At 54.4% G+C, this 20,807-nt stretch overlaps 3 protein-coding genes across 6 annotated transcripts in view; 2 read left to right on the top strand and 1 right to left on the bottom strand.

Annotated features, from left to right (window-relative positions):
• Positions 1-189: 189 nt before the first annotated feature.
• Positions 190-4,543, top strand: RAB34 (RAB34, member RAS oncogene family). The gene is made up of 11 exons (XM_045983773.1): positions 190-277; positions 943-1,155; positions 1,363-1,454; positions 2,738-2,803; positions 2,912-3,013; positions 3,121-3,185; positions 3,295-3,346; positions 3,537-3,618; positions 3,705-3,795; positions 3,929-4,036; positions 4,125-4,543. Exons 2-11 carry the CDS (start codon positions 1,102-1,104, stop codon positions 4,190-4,192), a joined length of 780 nt encoding a protein of 259 aa, XP_045839729.1. The 5' UTR covers positions 190-277; positions 943-1,101; the 3' UTR covers positions 4,193-4,543.
• A 3,808-nt stretch (positions 4,544-8,351) lies between these two features.
• On the top strand, positions 8,352-15,529 carry PROCA1 (protein interacting with cyclin A1). Of its 3 annotated transcripts, none has more exons than XM_045983818.1 (5): positions 8,352-8,798; positions 12,661-12,747; positions 13,828-13,966; positions 14,248-14,406; positions 14,500-15,529. In XM_045983818.1, the coding sequence occupies exons 1-5, from the start codon at positions 8,711-8,713 to the stop codon at positions 15,161-15,163; spliced, it is 1,137 nt and encodes a 378-aa protein (XP_045839774.1). In that variant the 5' UTR covers positions 8,352-8,710; the 3' UTR covers positions 15,164-15,529. The 3 variants fall into 3 exon arrangements, with proteins under 3 accessions (XP_045839774.1, XP_045839776.1, XP_045839775.1); XM_045983819.1 differs by lacking the exon at positions 8,352-8,798 and adding an exon at positions 9,224-9,459; XM_045983820.1 differs by lacking the exon at positions 14,248-14,406.
• A 1,041-nt stretch (positions 15,530-16,570) lies between these two features.
• The window catches only part of SUPT6H (SPT6 homolog, histone chaperone and transcription elongation factor), a 33,690-nt gene continuing 29,453 nt past the window's right edge, over positions 16,571-20,807 (bottom strand). For both annotated transcript variants that reach the window (XM_045984646.1, XM_045984647.1), the window contains exons 33-37: positions 18,900-19,012; positions 18,545-18,622; positions 18,286-18,452; positions 17,657-17,844; positions 16,571-17,373 (exon numbers count right to left, since the gene is read on the bottom strand). In XM_045984646.1, the coding sequence (XP_045840602.1) occupies positions 17,187-17,373; positions 17,657-17,844; positions 18,286-18,452; positions 18,545-18,622; positions 18,900-19,012 (733 nt within the window). In that variant the 3' untranslated portion in view covers positions 16,571-17,186. The remainder of the gene's footprint in view (positions 17,374-17,656; positions 17,845-18,285; positions 18,453-18,544; positions 18,623-18,899; positions 19,013-20,807) is intronic.

Raw genomic sequence — 20,807 nt, 5'->3', positions numbered from 1 at the left:
GAGACTTTAAGGAAAACACCCCAGAATTTGGACGTCTCTTTCCTCGGTATGCATCCCGTTCCCATCCTGGCATCCCTGTTTCCCCCCACCCCACCCCTATCCCGGGCAGAAGGGCGAGCGGGGGCAGACTCTATGAGTCATGTCCTGGGCCTGGAGTTGAGGAGGGAAGCGCCGCCTCTCCTTGGGCCCCTTCTCTCCTCCTTTCCCCTTCCCGTCGTTCCTGGCCCAGCCAGATACTGCGTAGCAATCACCGATTCTCCATCACCAATTTGACCGGGTAAGGGTCCCCTTGGAGCCGGAGCCCGGCCCAGAGGCGCAGCGGAGAGCGACCTGGGGGACTTCGATCTGGGCGGGTTCCAGCCTAGTTGGAGGCGGTCCTGATGCCCTTGAGCGCTCTGGCAGGGTACCCAGAGCTGGGGCAGTGCGGTGGAGAGGAGAGGAGGGGGAGGCTGGGACAGGCTGCAAGGCCGGGAGCTGCCGGGAGAGGGGCAGGGGGCGGCCCTTCTTCAGGAATTTCCGGGGATCATGTTACAGCGCTCGCGGAGGGAGAGCGGAGTGGGACGCCGGGCCCTGCGGCGGACTGGGCCCCTGGCCCCCTCCTCCAGTAGCCCGCAGGCCTTGCAGCACCATCCCTGCCCACACTGACCCCGTGCGGCGGGGCCGCTCCGCGCCCCCTGGCAGCTGTTATGGTAGGGCAGCCTCAACCCCGAGCTGTCGTCGGGTCACCGCGGCCCCGAGTCATTGTAGGAACTATCCGGCCCCGAGTTATTGTGGGGTCTGCGCGGGCCCGGCCCCCCCCCGACGGGACTTCCCGCCCCCATCTGGCGGCGGAGGAATCACCCCGCCCCCGAGTCGTCGTCGGGACGCCCCGGGCCCGGGTGATTGTGGGTTCGCCCCGGCCCCGGATGATCGTCTCATCCCCGTGGCCCGCCGTGGTCGTAGCGTCCCCGAGGCCGCGGACTCCCGTAGGCTCCCCGTGGCCCAGAGTTATAGTCGGGACACCCCGGTCGCGGGTGATTGTCGGGTCTCCACGGGCCCGGGTCGCTGGGGCGGATCAGGTCCCCGCGCCTTCTCGGGGCTCCCCGCAAGGTCGCAGGCGAGATGAACATTCTGGCTCCGGTGCGGAGGGACCGCGTCCTGGCGGACCTGCCCCAGGTAGGCGCCAGGGCCACGTCGGGCTTCTGGCTGCGATGGGGTGTGGGCGGGGAGGAGGCGGCACCAGTTCAGTTAGAGGCCTGGGCCCATCCCGCGGCCCAGCGAGGTCTGCTGCTTCTGGGTGGTCCCCTACCCCCGCCCAGGGCAGCGTGGCTGCGGGATGTGGGCCAGGAGTGGGTGAGTCCCGTTCTCTTCTATCCCTCTCAGTGCCTGAGGAAGGAGGCCGCTTTGCACGTGCACAAAGACTTCCACCCCCGCGTCATCTGCGCCTGCCAGGAGCACCGGACAGGCACCGTGGGGTGAGTTAGACACCCTTAACAAAGAAGGGAAGTCTCAGTCAAAGCTAGGGTACACAAGCACCCCCCTCCCGGGGGGGGGGGCTCCATTTCAGCCTCTACCAGCTGTATGGTAATTCCCCCTTCTTTATACCAATGTGTTCTCCCTTTTCTTCCCAGCAAGGATGTGATGAATCCTATGAAATGGGGTGGGGTAGAGAGGTGGCCTCCACTTCTTCACACAAAGAAGGTGTCCAACAGGAGAGGGTGGTCCCCAGGTCAACTTCCCACATACTATACATTTGAGCCCCAGGGCAGAGGGCTGTGCCTGTAGGGATGTGTCCCATTACGGCTAAAAGAAGGTAATCCTGATAAAATTTGTGGGTGGGTCAGTAATTGAGCATTTACTGTGGGCCCCACAGTGTGTTGCTTACTATTATTATCTTTTACTAAATGAAAAACACCATCCGTTTTTTATTTTACCTATTCGTTTTACCTAACATCATCGGATTTCATGGGGTGCCTGGGGAGCACAGTGGGTTAAGTGACTGCCTTTGGTTCAGGTTATGATCCCGGGGTCCTGGGATTGAGCCCCACATCGAGCTCCTGCTCTCTCTCTCTTTCTCCGTGTCTAAAAATAAGTAAAATCTTTATTTATTTTTAAAAAGATTTTATTTATTTATTTGATATATACAGACAGAGCACAGCGGGGGAGCAGCAGGCAGAGGGAGAGAGAAAAGCAGGCTCACCCCAAGCAGGGAGCCTGATGCAGTGCTGGATCCCAGGGCCCTGGTAGCATGACCTGGGCCAAAGGCAGAGGCTTAACGATTGAGGCACCCAGACACCCCAATAAAATCTTTAAAAAGGGGAGGCACTTAAGGAAAAAGATGTATCCTGATTTCAGAGATGTTAAAATGTATGTGGGGGAATGAAGGGGAGGATATCTAGGACATTTATCTCAGAATACAGGACATTAATCTCATTATAAACTTCACAACAACCCTACAGAATATATACTAAATCTCCACCTAAGTGTTGAAACTGAGGCTCAGGGAAGCTAAGTAACTTGTCCCAAGTCACACAGCTGGTCAATGGAAGAACTGGGCTTCACATTCATGGTTTCTGATGCTGAAGCACAAAACACTCTTCTGCAAGCATGTGTCCAGGCAAGCCGCCTGGGAGGCCTCCTGTCCATGGTAACCTCAGCCTTGGTGCAGCTACCTTTATGGACTTAGTAGGGAACATTGAGACACCCTAGGCTGGAAGAGTTAGTGCTCACTCCTCCTGCCCCCTTTTGTGTCCTGCAGATTTAAGATCTCCAAAGTCATTGTGGTAGGGGACCTGTCCGTGGGGAAGACTTGTCTCATCAACAGGTAAGAAGGTGCCCTTGTTGAGCTGGATTGGGCTGGGCTGGGGAGGGTTCGGCCAGACCTAGCCATCGTGGGCTGGGCTCAGGGCCAGGGCGTCCCATGCTCCCTCAGGTTCTGCAAAGACACTTTTGATAAGAATTACAAGGCCACCATTGGAGTGGACTTTGAGATGGAACGATTTGAGGTGTTGGGCATCCCCTTCAGTCTGCAGCTGTGAGTGCTTCCTCCATACATTCCAGCCATTCTTTCCCCCAGCACCTGAGCCCCATCTCACGCCCCCTTCCCATATCCCTGTGTTGTACCCCCCTCCTTCCTCCCAGCTGGGATACTGCTGGACAGGAGAGGTTCAAGTGCATTGCATCAACCTATTACCGAGGAGCTCAAGGTAAGGGCCTCGGTGAAGTGGGGCAGGTGGGGATTCCTGGTGTCTAAGCTAGGGCTGGGGGGTTGGGGAAATGAGCTAGTAATGTCTGTTGTTTTTGCCACTTTTCCAGCCATTATCATTGTCTTCAACCTGAATGATGTGGCCTCCTTGGAACATACCAAGTATGTGGGGATGCTGAACTGTACCGGGGGCTCCGGGAAGAGAGGGCATAGAAAAGAGGGGTGGTCAGGGGCATTAGCAGGGAAGGAGAAGAATGCATCGAGGACCGGAGAGAAGGCGGTGAGCCTGTGAGTGTCAGCAGGAGGAGCCTCTCCAGCTCACCCGTCCTTGGTTGTCCACCCTCTGTGGCAGACAGTGGCTAGCCGATGCCCTCAAGGAGAACGACCCGTCCAGTGTGCTGCTCTTCCTTGTGGGTTCCAAGAAGGATTTGAGTGTGAGTGTGTCCTGGGGAAGGGGTGGCTACCAACTCGGGGAGGGGACCCCGTCCCCTCTTGCCATCTGACTCCGACCTTCCCTTAGACTCCCGCTCAGTACGTGCTGATGGAGAAAGACGCACTCAAGGTGGCCCAAGAGATGAAGGCTGAGTACTGGGCGGTCTCCTCTCTCACTGGTGAGTCAGAGGCTTTGGGTCTTCTGCTGTGGTGCTCCTGTCTACCTGGCCTCTCCCTCCTGTCCCTTGAGCCATACCCAGGGACCCGAGCGCCTGGAACAGCCTCTGAGTGCCCATCTGCTCCATGTGTCAGGTGAAAATGTCCGGGAATTCTTCTTCCGTGTGGCAGCGCTGACCTTTGAGGCCAACGTGCTGGCTGAGCTAGAGAAATCAGGGGCCCGGCGCATTGGGGATGTTGTCCGTGAGTGCCTGCCTGCCTGGCTGGGGGGTGGCAGAGAGCGTGGGGCACCTCTGATCCCTGCTTCATGTATTTCCCACCCTTCTTGAAGGCATCCACAGTGATGACAGCAACCTCTACCTAACTGCCAGCAAGAAGAAGCCCACGTGTTGCCCGTGAGCGGTAAGGGGACTGTCCAGCACCTGCCCAGCCTTGGGGCACTGTGCCACCTTGACTCCCCTAGAGCTCAACCCTGGACATTTGCACTGATTGTTTTTCCAGACCAAAGAGCTGCCTCTTGATGGCAGTACCCCTGGAGGGGTCATAGGGACCATGCTAGTTGCTCCCTGCCCTGGGCACCATGCCAAAGACTAGATGTCCCCCTCCTCTGGGGGCTCTCCAGGGTGCCCAGCAGTGGGGAGGTAATCTCTGCTGCTTTTGCTTAGCCTGCTGGGCCCTTTGGAGTAGGAGGATGCTTAATGATCCCAGCCTCACACTGTGCCTTATGCATTAAAATCTGTGTTTTTAGCAGTTTGGGGACTGGAGTCTTTTGTTGGGGATGAGGGATGTGGAACGGGTAGGGCTGGATGGCTATCCTGGGACTCGAGCTTCCTGCTGGATTCTGGCTGTCCCACTCGCAGTGGTTGGCTTTGAGAGCGCTTTTCTTTGGTTCCTCATCTCCAACTATGTTCCCCTACTTGGTGTTTATTCCTAAATTTCCACCACTGGATAATTGTTTTATTTTATTCACTCCCTTCTCGCCTTCTCTTTAAAAAAAATACTTCACCGAAGGGAACACAGTAAGAAGTGATTGAGTTTTGGATGCTCTTTGGGTTGACCAGAAGGCCCAGGATGGTGTGGGTTTGTCTCTTACTCAGAAGATGTGCTATGTAGGGAAGCCTGGGTGGCTCAGTTGGTTCAGCGTCTGCCTTCTGCTCAGGTCGTGATTCCCAGGGTCCTGGGATCGAGCCCCACTTCAGGCCACCTTGGTTGGTGGGAACCTGCTTCTCCCTCTCTGCATGTTGCTCCCCCTGCTTGTGCTTGCTTGCTCTCTCACTCTCTCCCTCTGACAAATAAATGAATAAAATCTTTAAAAAAAAGGAAAAAGATGTGCTAATATCTATCTAACGTTATTAGTGATATAAGCATAAATTTATGAGTAGTGTCTTTTTATATTTTAAAACCTGATTAAAACAAACAGCGTAGGGGCACCTGGCCGGTTCACTTGGTAGAGCCTGTGACTGTTGATCTCAGGGTCGTGAGTTCAAACTCCATGTTCCATGTTAGGCCTAGAGCTTACTTAAAATAAGAGAAGAAGAAGAAGAAGAAGAAGAAGAGAAAAACAGCGTATTTTTTTCCTTTTCAAAAAGAAAAAGACATGCTCTGAGTCAGGAGGTCCTTCATCTGAGTTCTCACTGTCATCTTCAGTCACTTCTCACTGTGTTCTCACAGTATTTATTTATTTATCTTTTTTCTTTTCTTTTTTTTTTAAGATTATTTTATTTATTTGAGAGAGAACGCAGAGCAAGTGAGAGAGAACACGAGTTGCGGGGTTGGGGGGGGGGGAGGACGGACAGAGGGAAAGAGAGAAGCAGGTTCCCTGAGCAGGCTTCCTGCTGAGCAGAGACCCGGAGGCCGGGCTCGATCCCAGGATCCAGGGATCATGACCTGAGCTGAAGGCTTAACAAACTGAGCCACACACGTGCCCCTATTTATTTATTTTTTGAAGATTTATCCATTTAATTTAGAGAGACAGAGTGAGTACACACTGACAAGCAGTTAGAGGGACAGAGGGAGGGAGAAGCAGACTCCTCACTGAGCAGGGAGCCCAGCTGGGGCTCCATTCTGGAACCCTGAGATGATGACCTGAGCTAAAATCAAGAGTCAGATGCTCAATCAACTGAGCCACCCAGGCACTCCAAAGAGAAGTATTTCTTAAAGGGAAGACAGGAAAGAGATGAAAAAGAAACAGTTATCCAGTGGTAAAAATTTGAGAATAGGCATCAAGTAGGAGGATACAGTTGGGGCTAAGGAACCAAAGGAAAGAGCTCTCAGACTCCTGAGCAAATCACTTATCCTCTGCCTCAGTTTTCTCAGGCTAATAATACTGATGAGGGGGGTACCTGGGTGGCTCAGTGGGCTGAGCTTCTGCCTTCAGCTCGGGTCATGATCCCATGGTCCTGGGATCGAGCCCCGCATCAGGCTCTCTGCTCGGCAGGGAGTCTGCTTCCCTTCCTCTCTTTCTGCCTGCCTCTCTGCCTACTTGTGATCTCTGTCTGTCAAATAAATAAATAAAATCTTTAAAAAAAAATACTGATGAGGTTTCATGGATGAAATAAGGTAAAGCGCCAATACACATGGCAAGAGCTCAAAAACCTCATCTACTATAACTAATTGGAGGGAAGAGTGGCGAGGAGCCTGCTCCATGTTGACACCTGACCCAGAGTCAGATGGGCTGGGAGTATCTCAGACATTTGGCCCAACAATGGTGGGACACATGTGGCCTCAGGTGTCATCCTGAGAGGCCATGGAGGGCCAAGATTAGAACACAGATCCGGGCTCCCAGTCAGTGAGTGTTCTGTCCATTCCATGCCTGGTACCATTCTCACCCAGCTACTCTGTCCTGAAAGGTCTGGCTTTTCTGCATACTCCTCCCCACTGGCTTCTGCCTTCCTGCTGTTCCTAGAGTTGGTGGGAAGGGGAGTCTGGCTGGTGACCCTATCTGCTCAGATTCCTGGGCTGGGATTACACAGAGCGGCAGCAGCAGGAGAGACCCTGGATGACTGGAGAAAATGGTTTAAACACCATCCTCTCCCCTTTTTTCTGTCTGTTGAGGCATGTCCTGGCTTAGGAGCCTGGTGCCAAGAGAATTGGAGTGCAGTGAGGTGTGGAGTGTGGGTGGTACGGCTCTAACACTTTTTCACACTCTCTGGGATTGTTTTTTCCGTATCTCTTCCCTCACAGGACTGTGCGCCTCACCCCTCCTCTTGTACAGAGCCTGTAACTCAGTGTGTGTGTGTGCACACACGCGCCTACCCCACAGAACTGCTGTGGAATGTTTGTGCTGCAGGGGTGGTAGTTGGGGTGGGGATCGGGGGTGTGGTTCGGTTTTCTGGGTGATACCTGTGAGGAGCATGTGCCTGTGTGCATATTGCATCAGGCCATGTGTGAGGAGTAGATTTTTTACGTAAGCAATGGGTGTGATCGATGCATGTGCCATGTATATGCTGTATCTAAGGGTGTCAGGGGTGTGTGTAGTAAGTTACTATGAATGCAGCCGGCCCTGCTTCCCCTCACAGCAAGCCTATGGAGACACGTGCAGTTGCCTAAGTGAAGTAAGATAAAGCACTACCACACATAGGAAGAGCTCAAAAACCTTAATTATTATTTTCCATTTTATTTATTTTTTTCAGCGTAACAGTATTCATTGTTTTTGCACAACACCTATTATTTTTTTTAAAGATTTTACTTAGGGGCGCCTGGGTGGCTCAGTCGGTTAAGCCATGGCCTTTGGCTCAGGTCATGATCTCAGGTTCTGCAATTGAGCCCCTTATGGGGCGCTCTCTCTGTTCAGCAGGGAGCCTGCTTCCCCCGCTCTCTCTGCCTGCCTCTCCGCCTCCTTGTGATTTCTCTGTCAAATAAGTAAAATCTTAAAAAAAAAAAAAAAGATTTTACTTATTTGAGAGAGGGAATACAAGCAGGGGTAGTGGGAGAGGGAGAAGCAGGCTTCCGGTGGTGCAGGAAGCCCGAAGGCGGGGCTCCATCCCTGGGATCATGACCCGAGCCTAAGGCAGATGCTTAACGACTGAGCCAGCCAGGCGCCCCTCGAAAATCTTAATTATTTTAATAACTGTTTGGGGTAAAAGTAACCTGAAATCTTGGCTCTGTGTTGACATCTTTATTGGGCAGTGTTGTCTCCGGGACAGGGTGCCTGTTGGGGGGGGGGGTGCGGGTGCAAGGAGGGAACGCGGTGGGGAGGAGGCCCTGAGGATGGGCGCCACGAGGGGTTGGGAGCCGACAGCAAGTCCTCATCTTGAGAATTGGGCCTTGTGCTCCTGTGGAGGCGCGTGAGGGCAGAAAGAGAAAACGCAAAAAAAAAGAAAAAAGAAAAAGAACGAACGCGAGCGAGCCGGAGACCGCCTTACTCCAGAGCGAGAAGGAGCCGGGAGAAGCCGGGTTGGCTGCGGGGAGGCGGGTGGGGCTCCAGGGCCGCGCGGGGCTGGGTTCCGACGGCTTGGGAGGGGCTGGAATGCGCCGGAAGCTTGAGGTTGAGAGAATGCCTGGGGCGGGGCTAAGAACGGGGTGGGGGCGGGGCTAAGGTCTGGGGGTAGGACTAAGAGCTGCGAGTAGGTCTGGAGAGGAACTAGGGATGGGACTGAGGGCTGGGCCTGAGCGGCCGAGCTAAGGTTTAGGCCTGAGAGAAAGAGGTGGTACGAAGGCTAAAGGTGGGACAAAGAGGGGCTTGGAAGGAGCTGGAAGGCCCCGGATGAAGAGCGCGGCTGAAGCTTAGATTTGGGCTAAGACAACACAGAGCCAGGGGAGGGTGGAGGGGGGGATTGGGCAAGCATGAGGCGGAGTTAAGGGCTGGATTGGGGCGAAGCTGAGATTGGGGTTTACGGCTGGCTCGACCAAGCTGAGGTTCAGGATTGGACTTCTGCGAGGAAGAGTCTTGTAGAGACGAGAACTGGGCTGAGAGCGATGTGGGTCAGGACGACACTGAGGATTGAAAGGTGGACTAAGGAAAAGACTGAGGACAATGCCAGCATCTGGGATGAGAGCAGCACTGGTAAAGAGGGGCGGGGCAGGAGTTTGGGGGTGGGTTTCGGCCTGGGGGCGTGGCACCAAGGAGGGTTTAGAACTGGGAAGAGCAGACGAAGGAGGCGGGGCCAGGGGCTGGGCTGGGGCGGAGTTAGGGCCTGGGGGCGGGCTCACGCCGAGCCGTGGACCAATGATTGAGGACTGGGATCCTGATGCTCAGGATCTCCGACCCTGGAGAGTCCGGCTGGAGCCAGAGCGGCCAACCCAGTCCCTAGTTTGTAGGGATGGAAGGCGTTGCGGTGCTGCCTCCGGAGGCCCCGCTGCCGCCTAAGAAATGCGGGCCCTGGCTGGAGAGCCTGCGCCAGCACCCACCCTGTCGCCAGGCTGGGACGGGGGGTTCCATTGACTCTGAGGGGAGAGGAAGGAGTCTGGAGGTTCCTCGCGTGACATCACAATCACCACCAGATGTAGGCGGGACCAGAGGGGCATTTCCCAGGAGACGCGTGCACACCGCACTGTCTAGCTCCCTCCTCCTCCCTACTTCCCCTCCTTTCTCCCTTTCCCCTCCCTTCCTCCCCCGTGCGGCTGCTTGTGTGCCCAACCTGGAACCCCGCCACCTGCGCCACAAGGGCGGGGGGAGCTCCTCGGCCTTCAGGACTGGGAGGATTCTGTACCAATGAGCCTTACCTGTGAGTTTTGAGTTAGGCCCCTGCGCCTGGTTGAATGCCCCTCCCAAGAAAAAGACCACAAGCTACCCTCTTCCTTTCAAGTTATCACTCTCCTCATTTCATTATGTGTAACTGTGTCCTGCCACAGTTACTTCTGCTGACGGACTGCTGGACTGCTGCTCCAGTCTCCCTCTGTCTGTGAAACTAGAGAGCAGGTTGCCTTCCTCGCATCTGAGGCGAGTTAATAAATTCCACCCCTTGGCAAACAGAGTTATGACTGTTAGGGCTTCTTGGGGGTTTGGGAAGAGTTAATCAGTGGACTCTGTCTACAAGCCCCCTTCACCGTTACTCTGGAGAGAGCAAGAACATTGGAGTCAGATAAAGCAGAGTTTGAATCCTCACCCTTAGGCTTCAGGCTGGATCTGGAAGGTGGTGAAGACAGGAGTGAGTCAAACCAGAGAATGAAGAATTGGCTGTGTTGGAGCTGAAAAGCAGGTGCTGTAGGGAAGTGACAGCTAGCAGGATGGGCTTTGGATAGGAGCCCCAAGTAGACAGGGCTGAAGGAGCCCAGGTCATACAAGGCCAAGAAGATTGGGTTAACTCCTACCCCTACCATCTATAAACTTGTGTCTTTGGACAGGTTTTTTATCCTGAGTCTCTGAGTCCCCATTGATAGAATGGATTGTGGTGAGGATTTTGAATCAAAGTCATATTTTAAAAGCCCAGTACAGTGCCTAACGTTGAGGAGATGCTCATCCTGGGTCGATTCTCTTTGTCTAGAAAAATCCCCAGCTTTGAACCCTGGGCAGAATTTCCAACGCTAGAATTTCTTTGTGGTTCCAATAGGGGGTTTATTTTATTCTACTCATGTAGTCATTCAATCCACCAACATTTGCTGGGCACTTTTCATGTCCCAGGACTTGCAGATACAGAGACAGATCAAATATGGGCCTTGTCTCATGTCGCCATAGAGTAAGTACATGAAGTGCCATGGCAGGGTAAAGGGGCACAAGACATGTGTGACCAATTCTACTTGGGTGAATCGCATTGTTCTTTCCAAGATGAACAGGTATTTCTGGGGAGGGAGAGGCAGGAGAGAAGGAATGGAGAAGGGAGGGGTGGGAGGAAGGATGAATGGGTGGGAGAAACTTATAACTGAGGAAGGAACCCTGCAGGGCCTGGGTCCTGGAGGTGGGGGGTCAGTTATGTCATGATAAGGAGTTTCACTTCATCCTGAAGGCAATGGATGGCTATTGAACAGGAGGAACATGGTGGATGAGTTGGTATTCTAGAAAATTCAGTTTGGCTGCACTGTGAAGACTGCATGAGAGTAGTGAAACGGAAGGCAAGGAGGCCAGCCAGGAGGCTCCTGCAGCGGTCTTAGGGATAATGGAAGTCTGAACCAAGATAGAGGCAGATGTGGGGGACAGGTAGGCATAGCAAGACGTGGTCATCAAATTGATGTAGAGGTGAAGGAAAGAACAATCCCTAGATTTCTAGATGAGGTGTCTGTTCCTCTCTGAAATGGAAGAGATAAGAGGATATGGTTTATTGGGGGTAAGGAGAAGATGAAAGGCTTGCGTGGGACATGCTGGTCTAAGATGTTTTGGGGAAGTCCAAGAGGATATTAACTACGTGCTCTGGAAAGCTCAGGAGACCCTGATTTATGTCTTTTTTTTTTTTTTTTTTTTTTTTTTTTTTGTGGATGTTGAAACCATGTAAGTGGATGACATTATCCAAGAGAAGGCTGTAGAGTCTTTGAGAAGGAGGCCAAACACAGGACCCTGGTCTTCACCAATTTTAGGGGGACAGCAGAGGAAAAGGAAACCACAAAGAAGTCAGGAAAGAATGAAACAGCTAGTCAGAGAAGGAAGACAGGTGAGAGGAGAGAGGTCTCTCATGGAGTCAGCAGAACAGTTTGCAGGAGAAGAGAGATTGATTGGCCAACAGTGTTGGGTGAGATGAGATGAAAAGGAGGCCACTGGGTTAAATTATTAGGAAATTGTTGGCGGGGGGTGGGGGGTGGCACCTGGCTGGCTCAGTTGGTAGAGTATGGGACTCAGTCTTGGGCTTGTGAGTTTGAGCCCCACGTTGGACATAGAGATTACTTTAAAAAAATAATTAAAATCTTTAAAAAAATAAAAAGGAAATCGTTGCCTGGGCTCTTTTGATAGAAGGGTCCAGTAACTGCCATGTTGTACGTGGCTGGCATGGAAGAGAGGTGGACTCCGAGCTCACTGAAGATAGGGACTGGCTCTCCTTCAAGGTACCTCCTGAAACTAGTATGTCTGTTAGAGGAAGGAGTGAATGATCTGGACTGAAAAGGAAGCGAGGTGGGATATGCAGTGGTAGAGGGAGAAACAGGGTTTATAGAGTGTTTTGTTTAGAGGGACAAACAGGGTTTATAGAATGTTTAAAGATATTCATTGCCTGTAGAAGAAAAACCATAACAGTGAAGAGGGAGGAGGTAAAAATTTCTGGCTGGGACCTAGAATTCAGGAACTTTGGGCAGGAGGACAGTGGAGGGATATTTCCCCAGGCTGCAGGAGAGAGTATGAGGGTGGGAGGGGCCTGGGGTAATGCTGGTGCAATGAGCTCAGAGGAAGAGCACCAGGGTGGGAGCCTCCAGGAAGGTGCTGGAAATTTCATTCATTCATTCCTTCCATACATTTTGAGTACTTACTAAGCTGAGGAAAATAGGAGATGACCGGAACCTGGCAATCAGCTCAAGGGACAGGACTCAGCTCTGATGCCCCAAAGGGAAAGCTCATTGCGGGAAGGCAACCCTGTGGTCGCTGATGGTGGTGGGGTCTCAGCCCAGGGAGGGACCGTCTGACCAGTCTCCTTACACGCCGGGAATTCCTGGAATTGTCCCTCCTTGCCTTGGCTCTGGCTCATTCCTATTCCTCACTCCAGACTCCACTCCTGCCATGCTTCTTCCGGGAAGTCTTCCTCATCACCCGCCCCGCAGCACTGGTGCTCTTGTTCTCTGCTTCCACAGGCCTTCTTCCCGCCACCTCCCTTCCCATCAGGGTCTGAGTCATGCGGCTGCCTTGAACTGTGCATCCTCTCTGTCCCTCTCCTCACCTTGAGAACAGGCACTGTTGGGTTGTTTTGGAAATTTCCGCATCTCCAGGGCGCAGGTGGAGCTCGTCAGGGAATGGCTGAGGCATGCAGGGCATGGGAGGGGGCTGCGGCTGCTGCCACTCTGTGCTCTCTCAGATGTCAACAGGTTACCCGGCTGGGACAGAGGACATCTGCTGGCTGGTGTGCCCTCTAGCACTGATGCATCTACCTTCTCCTCTGAAGGTGGGTCCAGGGAATCTCTGGGCCCCGGGGTTCCCCATCCGCCTCACTCCAGAGGACACACACCTGGTGGCAGGCAGGAGGGAGGGAGTGTTTGGTCCTGAATGGGTTACACCCCCCCCCCATCCCCTAGTCCTGCCAGGCCGGGAGGGCCCATACCCCATTCCCCAAGGCCACAATTACTTCTGTCTTCAGCCGTGCATCTTAAGGTACACGGATTTCTTTGACATATATGAACTGAGCCCTCTCGACAATCCTGCAAAATACATATCACTGCCATCCCCATTTTATGGATAAGCAAATGTAGACTCAGAGAAGTCACGAGCTCTGGGACGCCCAGCTAGTGACAGAGCCGAGACTTGGACTCAGGCCTGTCTGATGTGCCCCTCTGCTGCCCGTTGCTCCCCGTTCAGCAGTGCTGAAGGTGGAGGTGTTGGTGACCCAAGGTCCAGCCTCACGTGCCTTATTCCCCCCCCACCCCCGGGATAGAAAGCGGTCATGGGAGAAGCAAGAAAGGAGGCCATCAAGTGGGTCAGGGGTATATGGGGGACCCGGGGACCTCACAGCCTGGGGAGAGAGAAGGAAAGGGAGGAGGAAGGTGGGGCAAAGCTCATACCAAGCTGCTGTCCCCTCATCTCTCAAGTACTTTTAAAGCCACTTGGACTGACACACCCCCAGCCTGGGTTACCTCCCTGGGGGTGGCCAGTGAGAGGCCCTGTCCCAGTTCCACCTTCACAGAGGCTGGATAAAGGCTCGGTCCTCCTGGCCAATCTGGGGGGAGAGGGGTGCGCTAGCCATAGCACCCCATACCAGGCTGGAACTCATCAGGGTCAGCTCAAGTCTTCCTCCACGCGTGGGAGGAGCTGGAGTCCAAGGGAGGACCTACAAGAAGGTGCCTTGTTCTCTCTGTCCTGGTATGTGAGTCCTTGGGTACGTGGAGTCACTTCATAGGCTCACCTTTTAGCTAGCGGCTTGAGGGAGAGCCGTTGGTGGACTGGAGCCTCCGGCAGGGTCCAAGGGGAGGCGGTGGGGGTGTGCTGCCGTCGCCACCCCTGTGTGACCCAGACCCTGCCGCCCCCTCAGGCGAATTCAAAGACCCGGACAGGTGCTGCTGGAAACACAAGCAGTGCACTGGGCATGTCATCCACCCCTCCTTCCCCTCGGACTATGGCCACCACAACCTGCACCTGCACTCCATCAGCCACTGCGACTGTGAGTCTAGGTAAGGGCCCTCCTCTTCGGGAGACCCCCAGCCCAGGGGAGACTCCTGGGTGCAGCTAGGCCCACTATTGCCCTGTGGTTCACCCCTCAGCTTTGACCCAGCACCGGCTAGCCTCACCGCAGCTTTGTAAACCTGGCTCTGCTCTGGAGCCACAGGGAGGAGGTCTTTCGGCAGCCTGGGCCCAGCTGGGGGGAAGCCAGCTGTCCCTCAGGCTTCTGGCTCTGGGTCCCCGGGGGGAGTCACAGAGGCATGGGAGCCAGGCTGAGTCCTCTGTGTGGCAGGCTGAAGGACTGCTCAGAGAAGACAAATAGCGACAAGTCCCAAGATGTGGGCCCAACCTGCTCCCAAGATGAGGGTCCAACATGTTTCAACATCATCCAGTCCCCTTGCTTTGAGCTCATCCCAGAGGAGGAGTGTGTGGAGCGGTTCTGGTATGGCTGGTGAGTGCCGGCAGGCTGATAGGGGCGGCACGAAGGGGCACGGGCCCCCCACTCTCTGTCAATCTTCTCTCCTCCTGTCCCCTTCCCTCCCAGGTGCAAAAGCTATAGGCCTGTCTCTGTGGCAGTGATCCACCATCCCATCCACCATGACTATGTGCCAGATGACCTGAATGAAGAGGAGGAGGAGGAGGAGGAGGAAGCAAGCAAGCCTCCCATTCCCACCCAGGTGGGGCCTGCCACCACTGCCCCCGCTGACACAGGCCTGGGCACCGTCACAACTACCCCGGACTCGGCAGCTCCCATCACTATCTGGCGCTCCGAGAGCCCCACAGGGAAGTCCCAGGGCAACAAGGTGATCAAGAAGGTAAAGAAGAAAAAAGAAAAGGAGAAAGACAAGGAAGAGGAGCTGGATGAGAAGCCAAAGCCGAAGAAAAAAGTCAAGAAGGGCAAGCTGATGAAGAAGAAAAGCCCGGTTAAATCAGAATCTTCACCTCCGGACTTGAGCCGATCAATAAGCCCCAGAGAGCTGACCAGGATGTCAGAGTCCAGCCCAGACAGCCGGGAAGACCTGGAGAGTGAGGACAGTTACAATGACCCCCGGCGAGAGGAGCCCTCCAGTGATGATATCGTGGAGTCTTCGTCACCCAGGAAGAGAGAGAAGAACACGGTCCAGACTAAGAAAGCTGGGGCGAAGACCTCACCAGTCAAGAAGGTCAAGAGGAAATCTCCCCCAGGATCCAACCCCAATCTCAGTTGAGGCCAGGGCGTCCAGTGTGAAGAATAAATGCAATCAAGCCTGTAGCTGACACCCTGCGGCTGTTCTCTCTCCCTCCAACCCGTCCCCGGTAGGGGCAAGGAGGGGCGGGCTCTGCGCGTAGCTGGAGCTAAGGGGCCAGGGGGCTGCAGGGGTTTTTCAAGGGTAATGTGTGTCTCAGGAGGGAATCCGTGGGAACGTAGGCGGGAGGCCGTGCAGCCTGTTTATCTGTAACATCGTAGGTTCGGGACAGGAGAGGAGCACATCGGGCTGCCCATCTCCCTGGAGATTGGTCTGTGTGAAATCTGCTCGGCGGACAGGCAGTGCTGTCTGCAGTGATACCCCTAATAAATCGAACCTTTTAACCCACTCTGTGCCACTGTGCCTGGCCTTTCCCTCCTCTAAGTGGTCCTTAGGAAGACACGTGCTGGTGGCACCAAAGGGAACATCATCTTCCAGGCTGGTGTGTCCCTGCTCCTGCTAGGCCCTTCCAGACCTTTGTGCTGAAGGGAAAGGAACTGAGTTCCTGGCCGAAGACCAGCCTTTCCCTCCCAGCTCTTGCCAATGAACGATGGGATAAAGTCGAGATGGGAGGCTCATCAAGTCTGGGCAGTAATGACATTTTCCGAGTTCTCTGCTGAGCTCCAAGCAGAGGAAAAGGAGGGAGTAAAGGCTCACTTTCTCAGCACCAACTTGCAAAGCTGTGAGACGAGGCCCTTTTTAAGAAACATGGAACACCAGGAGTCTAGAACACGAAGAGGCAGTGGGGCTGGGGGAAAGGGCCAGGGCCAGGGGCTGGCTGGACCAAGCTGGTAAGAGGGGGACTGGCCTCCCCTGCAACAGCCCGGCACTTCCTTTTCCAGGGTGTGTGGGAGCAGGCAAGCACGGGGCCCATCCTCGGCTGACGTGCCTGTGTAGAGGTACTGTACTACCACAGACCAAGGCCTAGCTGGCAAAAAGAGTGGGGAAGAAGTAGAGGGGCTCGAGAAACTGAAACTTACTCACGGCCCTTCTTCACTATGCCAGAGGCGGCTTGTGGACCCAGTAGATGGAGTGGCTGCCTGCCAGTACAGTAACAGCAGCTAATGGGTTCTAGGGCCTTACGAGGTCCAAGGTCCTGGGCTGAGCACTCACACATCCTCTCAGTGCTGGCAGCTGCCCTGACGAGGCAGGTAGCAATCACTCCACTTTACAGAGAAGATGGCTGGCTCCGAGCCAACGGGCCCAGGGCTGGGAAGCGGAGCAGGGACATGATCCCAGGTAGTCAGATACCAGATGCTGCTTGCTGTTCTGAGTCGGTCTCTCTGATGACCTGGGAGGAGTCACAGGGAGCCCCAAGAGCTCCACACACTGCTTTGAAAGCCACCCTTCAAGCGCCGGAATGTTGGAGAGAGAGACTTTGCCAAGTGCTCTGTAGAAACACTGTTTATTCAAATGACAGGCAGGAAGCGGAGGCAGCAGCAGGTGGGTGAAGGCGGCCAGGCAGGGGCGGGGCAGGTTAGCACTGCTCCCCCACATTCCCTGCAATTCTGCTTTGCTAGCCGCCCAGGCTGTCGGCATCAGGGTCAGAAATACTTTTCCTCCTCTCCCTCCTGCCCCAAACTGAATAAATAGCATTCCTCTCCCTGCAAGAGCTGGGGGAGACTCATGTGCTGAGCTTGGTGCCCCAGGGTCACAGCCCAGAGTCAGATGAGGGCAGAAGCTCAAAATGGCTTGTAGGGAGTAGAATACAAAACTGTTCCACTCTCATTCTCGTCTTCCTCTTCTTCCTCCCCGCCACACTCCCCTCCCAGCCTGGTCCCGGGACAGGTGGCCGGTGAGGGCCTGGAGTGGGGCACTGCTGCCTAGTGTGCACTGAGCTCAAATTCGTGAGGCCATCCAGCTTGTCACCCATCCAGGCTGACCACCAATGAGAATGTCAATTCACGCCACTTTATGGACAGTAAAGGAGGGGCAGGGAGTGAGGCAGTGGGCAGCTGGGCCTCTCCCAGCCTCAGAGGTAACCAGAGTCCTAGGAGCAGGCCCCCTACCGATCCATCTCATCCAGGAGCGGGGTGGCATCGCCGGCAATGGACATGGGGGTGCTTTCGATCATGGGGCTGGGAGAGGGTCGAGGTGTCAGCCGCTGCTTCTGTTTCCGCCTCTCGGCTTCCTTCTCCTGTAGCCACTGCTCTGCCATCTTCCCCCAGTCGATGGCGGCATGGCTGTTGGACCTGGGAGCGGGAAAAAGGGGCATCTGAGATCAGGACTCTCCCAGAGATTGCTAGAAGAAAGCCTTCCCTTTTCCATCCTTATAGAAATGGACCTATTTTTGGCAGCAGCCACGGCCAGCTGCCACATCACCCTCTTCTGTCTTCTCCCAGCAAGTATCATCCCGGGCTATCACCTGGGTCACAGCTCTCACAAGGCCCAAGGTACCTGCCTATGCTGGGCCTGCTGGCCTCTTGACGACACCCGCCCCAGGATCCCGCTCCATGCCACCGACCACACACTTACTTTGGCTGCTGCTGCCGTTGCCGAGAGCTGGAAGAAGGCTGGGGCTGGGCCTGGGCAGACTGTGGGGTGGTGCTGGCCTGGAGCTGGTGGTACTGTGGTGTGGTGATGGGCTGGCTGGGGGTTGTGTAGGAGTAGCTGGGGGTCATTAGTGGTGTGGCCACTGGCTGCTGGGCTGGCGTTGGGAATACCTGGACAAAGGAGAACCATTAAATGGCGATGAGTCTGGGGCCTATTTGGCCTTGCTATGAACTTCTGGCAAACTGAGAGCTGGGGCCTGGCCCAGAGCTTTCCAGCTAACCAACCATCTCTTGGGCAGTCCCAAGCAGCAGAGAAAGGCAAGTGGGATGGCACCGGGCACAACAACGGGGCCCACCACTCCTGGCCGCCTAAGGGTTCCAAAGATCCCAGAGGACTGTGGAAGAATCAGACCTTACTTCCTTTACCCTCGAGTGGGCCCAAGGAAAAGGACTGTGTTCCTAAGGCTGTGCTGACCCCATTTGTATTTATGAAGCTCCCCATGGTGGTCACTGCCAGAGGCCAGAGTCCAGTTTATAGACATGGGGAACGGATGACATTCCCTTTTAGTCTTCTCCACCCCCTGCAGGGAGCCTTGTCCCCAAGCCACATACATGGTAAGCGCTGCTGCCCCCTCCACTGCCGCCATAGCCATATTGGCTGGAGGCCCACTGGGCTGGGGTGGCATTAGGGTTCTGTCCTTGGCCTGTCACGGCTGCAATGGCACTGAACATCTGGGAGGTCATGTTCTGGGGCAAGGCATTCACAGCTCGTGTCAGATCTGTAAGCACACAGAGGTGGGAGATGGGCATGTTAGCAAAGTCCTTCTGGTCCCAACCCTCCAGGTCCTAGTCCCAGACATAAGCTCCTTACCTGCAAGGTTGATGTTGGCTGGGGTGGCATTGATAGAAGCAGGTGTCCGGGTCCTGCTGCTGCTACTGGGGGTGATGCCTGCAGGAAATGGCCAAAGTTAGTTATGTCCCTCCAGGAACCTATTTCTGGTTTCACAACATAGGGGGCTGGAGGAGGTCTGAGGTGGGTAGAGAGAAGAGAAGCTGCACTGGCAAAGTAGATGGAGGACATCCTTGATGCCAGGAGGCTGGAGCAGGCGTGAGACAGTTGTGGTGACAGCTCAGGCCTTGTCCCTTCCACAGGTGGCAAGTGAGCATCCTGATTCAGGGCCTACCTGTCCCTCTAAGCACACTACAGAGCTCACTGCAGAACTCACCCGGTACGGGATCCTGGTAGTGATCCTTAAACCATCTGAAAAGTCCATTCACAGTAGGGAAGATTTGGCCCCGGTACCGGAATCCTTCGGGAGTCACTGTTACATATTCTATCCTGGGATTTTGGAAGGAAACATGTGTCAGACACCACTTGAGGCCAGTCCTGAGAGAGTGGCCAGAAAAGATCTCTACCATGTGAAGGAGCCAAACTAGGTGCTGGGGGGAAAGGAGAGATGAAAGAGCCCCAACTCCATGGAAGGAGGCCGCACTCTGAGGAGGTAAGCAGGTCAAGGCCAGGCATCAGCAGCCCCTAGAATGCTAGGTACAGGCCACCAGAGGAAGGCCTGCTGTGGCCTGGGCCACCACTCTGGGCTGTAGGATGATGGTAGCACCTTCAGATGAGGGTAAGACTGAGGTCCTGGTGTCAGGGCCGGAGGGGCTTCCCAGGGCAGCAAAAACAATTCCCTGAGAACTAGAATCTGGAAGCACCCCTGTTCAGGTGGGGAGTCTGACCTTACTCAGCACTCTGCAGTGGCGGGAGTGCAGGAGGATGGGCTCCGGGTTCAGACCAGTTCTAGCTCTAGCTCTGCCTCAGTCACGATGCCCAGGTGACCTTACATGAAGTCACTAACCCCGAATCTCAGCTTCGTTTGAAAATGAGGGTAGGGGCACCTGGGTGGCTCAGTGGGTAAAGCCTCTGCCTTCGGCTCAGGTCATGATCTCAGGGTCCTGGGATCGAGCCCCACATCGGACTCTCTGCTCAGTGGGGAGCCTGCTTCCCCTCCTCTCTCTCTGCCTGCCTCTCTGCGTACTTGTGATCTCTGTCTATCAAATAAATAAAATTTAAAAAAAAAAAAAAAAAGAAAATGAGGGTAACAATGCTTAAACCTTTAGAACTGAGTGTGGGGAATAAATGAGACAAGGCATGAGATGCACCCAGCACAATGCCTGAAAGAGAGCTCTGTTCAATTAAGGATAATTGTCAATTACCAACAGACAAAGACAAATAGCACCACGTTCTCATTTATACCGAAGTTGAACTCTGCTTCCTAAATGTGATGACACGCAAGCGTTCTTAGCTCGGCGACAGAAGGAGTCTGCACGCCTTCCATGGAAGGTTATCATGGTGCCTCTACTCCCTTGTTTAAAGGTCCCTCGTTTGTTCAACTGTTCCTCACGGGATAGTGTCCAGCCAAGAGCTCTAGCTGCCATCCTCTGCAAGTGTGATGGTGAATCAGAAATGGCTTCCCAGAAATGACAGCAGTACTCCACATGTGCCCAAGACGGTGTAGGGTCTGGAGTCTAGAGCTTCTTGTCACCAAGCCACTAAGCCCCCACCTATAGTCTACACTGTTTAGCATGTGCAGGCAGTAGAAGGACAAGAGCAGAAATGCACTGGCCTTGGCCAAGGGGCAAAGAGAGGATGGGGGCATAGAGAAGGCTGGTAGAATGCTTAGTCTGGGTAACAGACAGAAAGCAGAGCCCCGCCCCCCAAAAGGGACTTTGATTCAGCATGAGCTCTAGAGGGACCCAAAGGAATATGTAGGAAGGTCAGCTTAGTCACACACACAAGGGAGCAGACGGGGGTTCAGTGGGAGAAAGAGAAGCTCTTCTGACCCACCCAGGCAGTGCAGGTAGAAGTCATCTAGCACACTACAGCGACCGTGAGCCACCATGAGATGACCGCCCTGGCCAGGGCAAAGCAGGAGAGAAAAAGGAGAGACCCATGTCCTGGCCCCCATCTTTGCCAGTCAGGTGGAGAGAGGCTGGTAATTTCCATCACTCCGTGGGAGAGAGAACAGGTGAAGGAAACTTTCTCTTACAGAGTTGAGGAAGGTATCTTTCTTACCAAATCTTTGCCCTTTTGCCTCTAAATCATCACCCTCTTTCCCCAACTCCAACCTCCACTG

The sequence above is a fragment of the Meles meles genome, chromosome 18, assembly GCF_922984935.1.
Source record: "Meles meles chromosome 18, mMelMel3.1 paternal haplotype, whole genome shotgun sequence".
Classification (NCBI taxonomy): domain Eukaryota; kingdom Metazoa; phylum Chordata; class Mammalia; order Carnivora; family Mustelidae; genus Meles; species Meles meles.
This window is presented reverse-complemented; position numbering and strand designations above follow the sequence as displayed.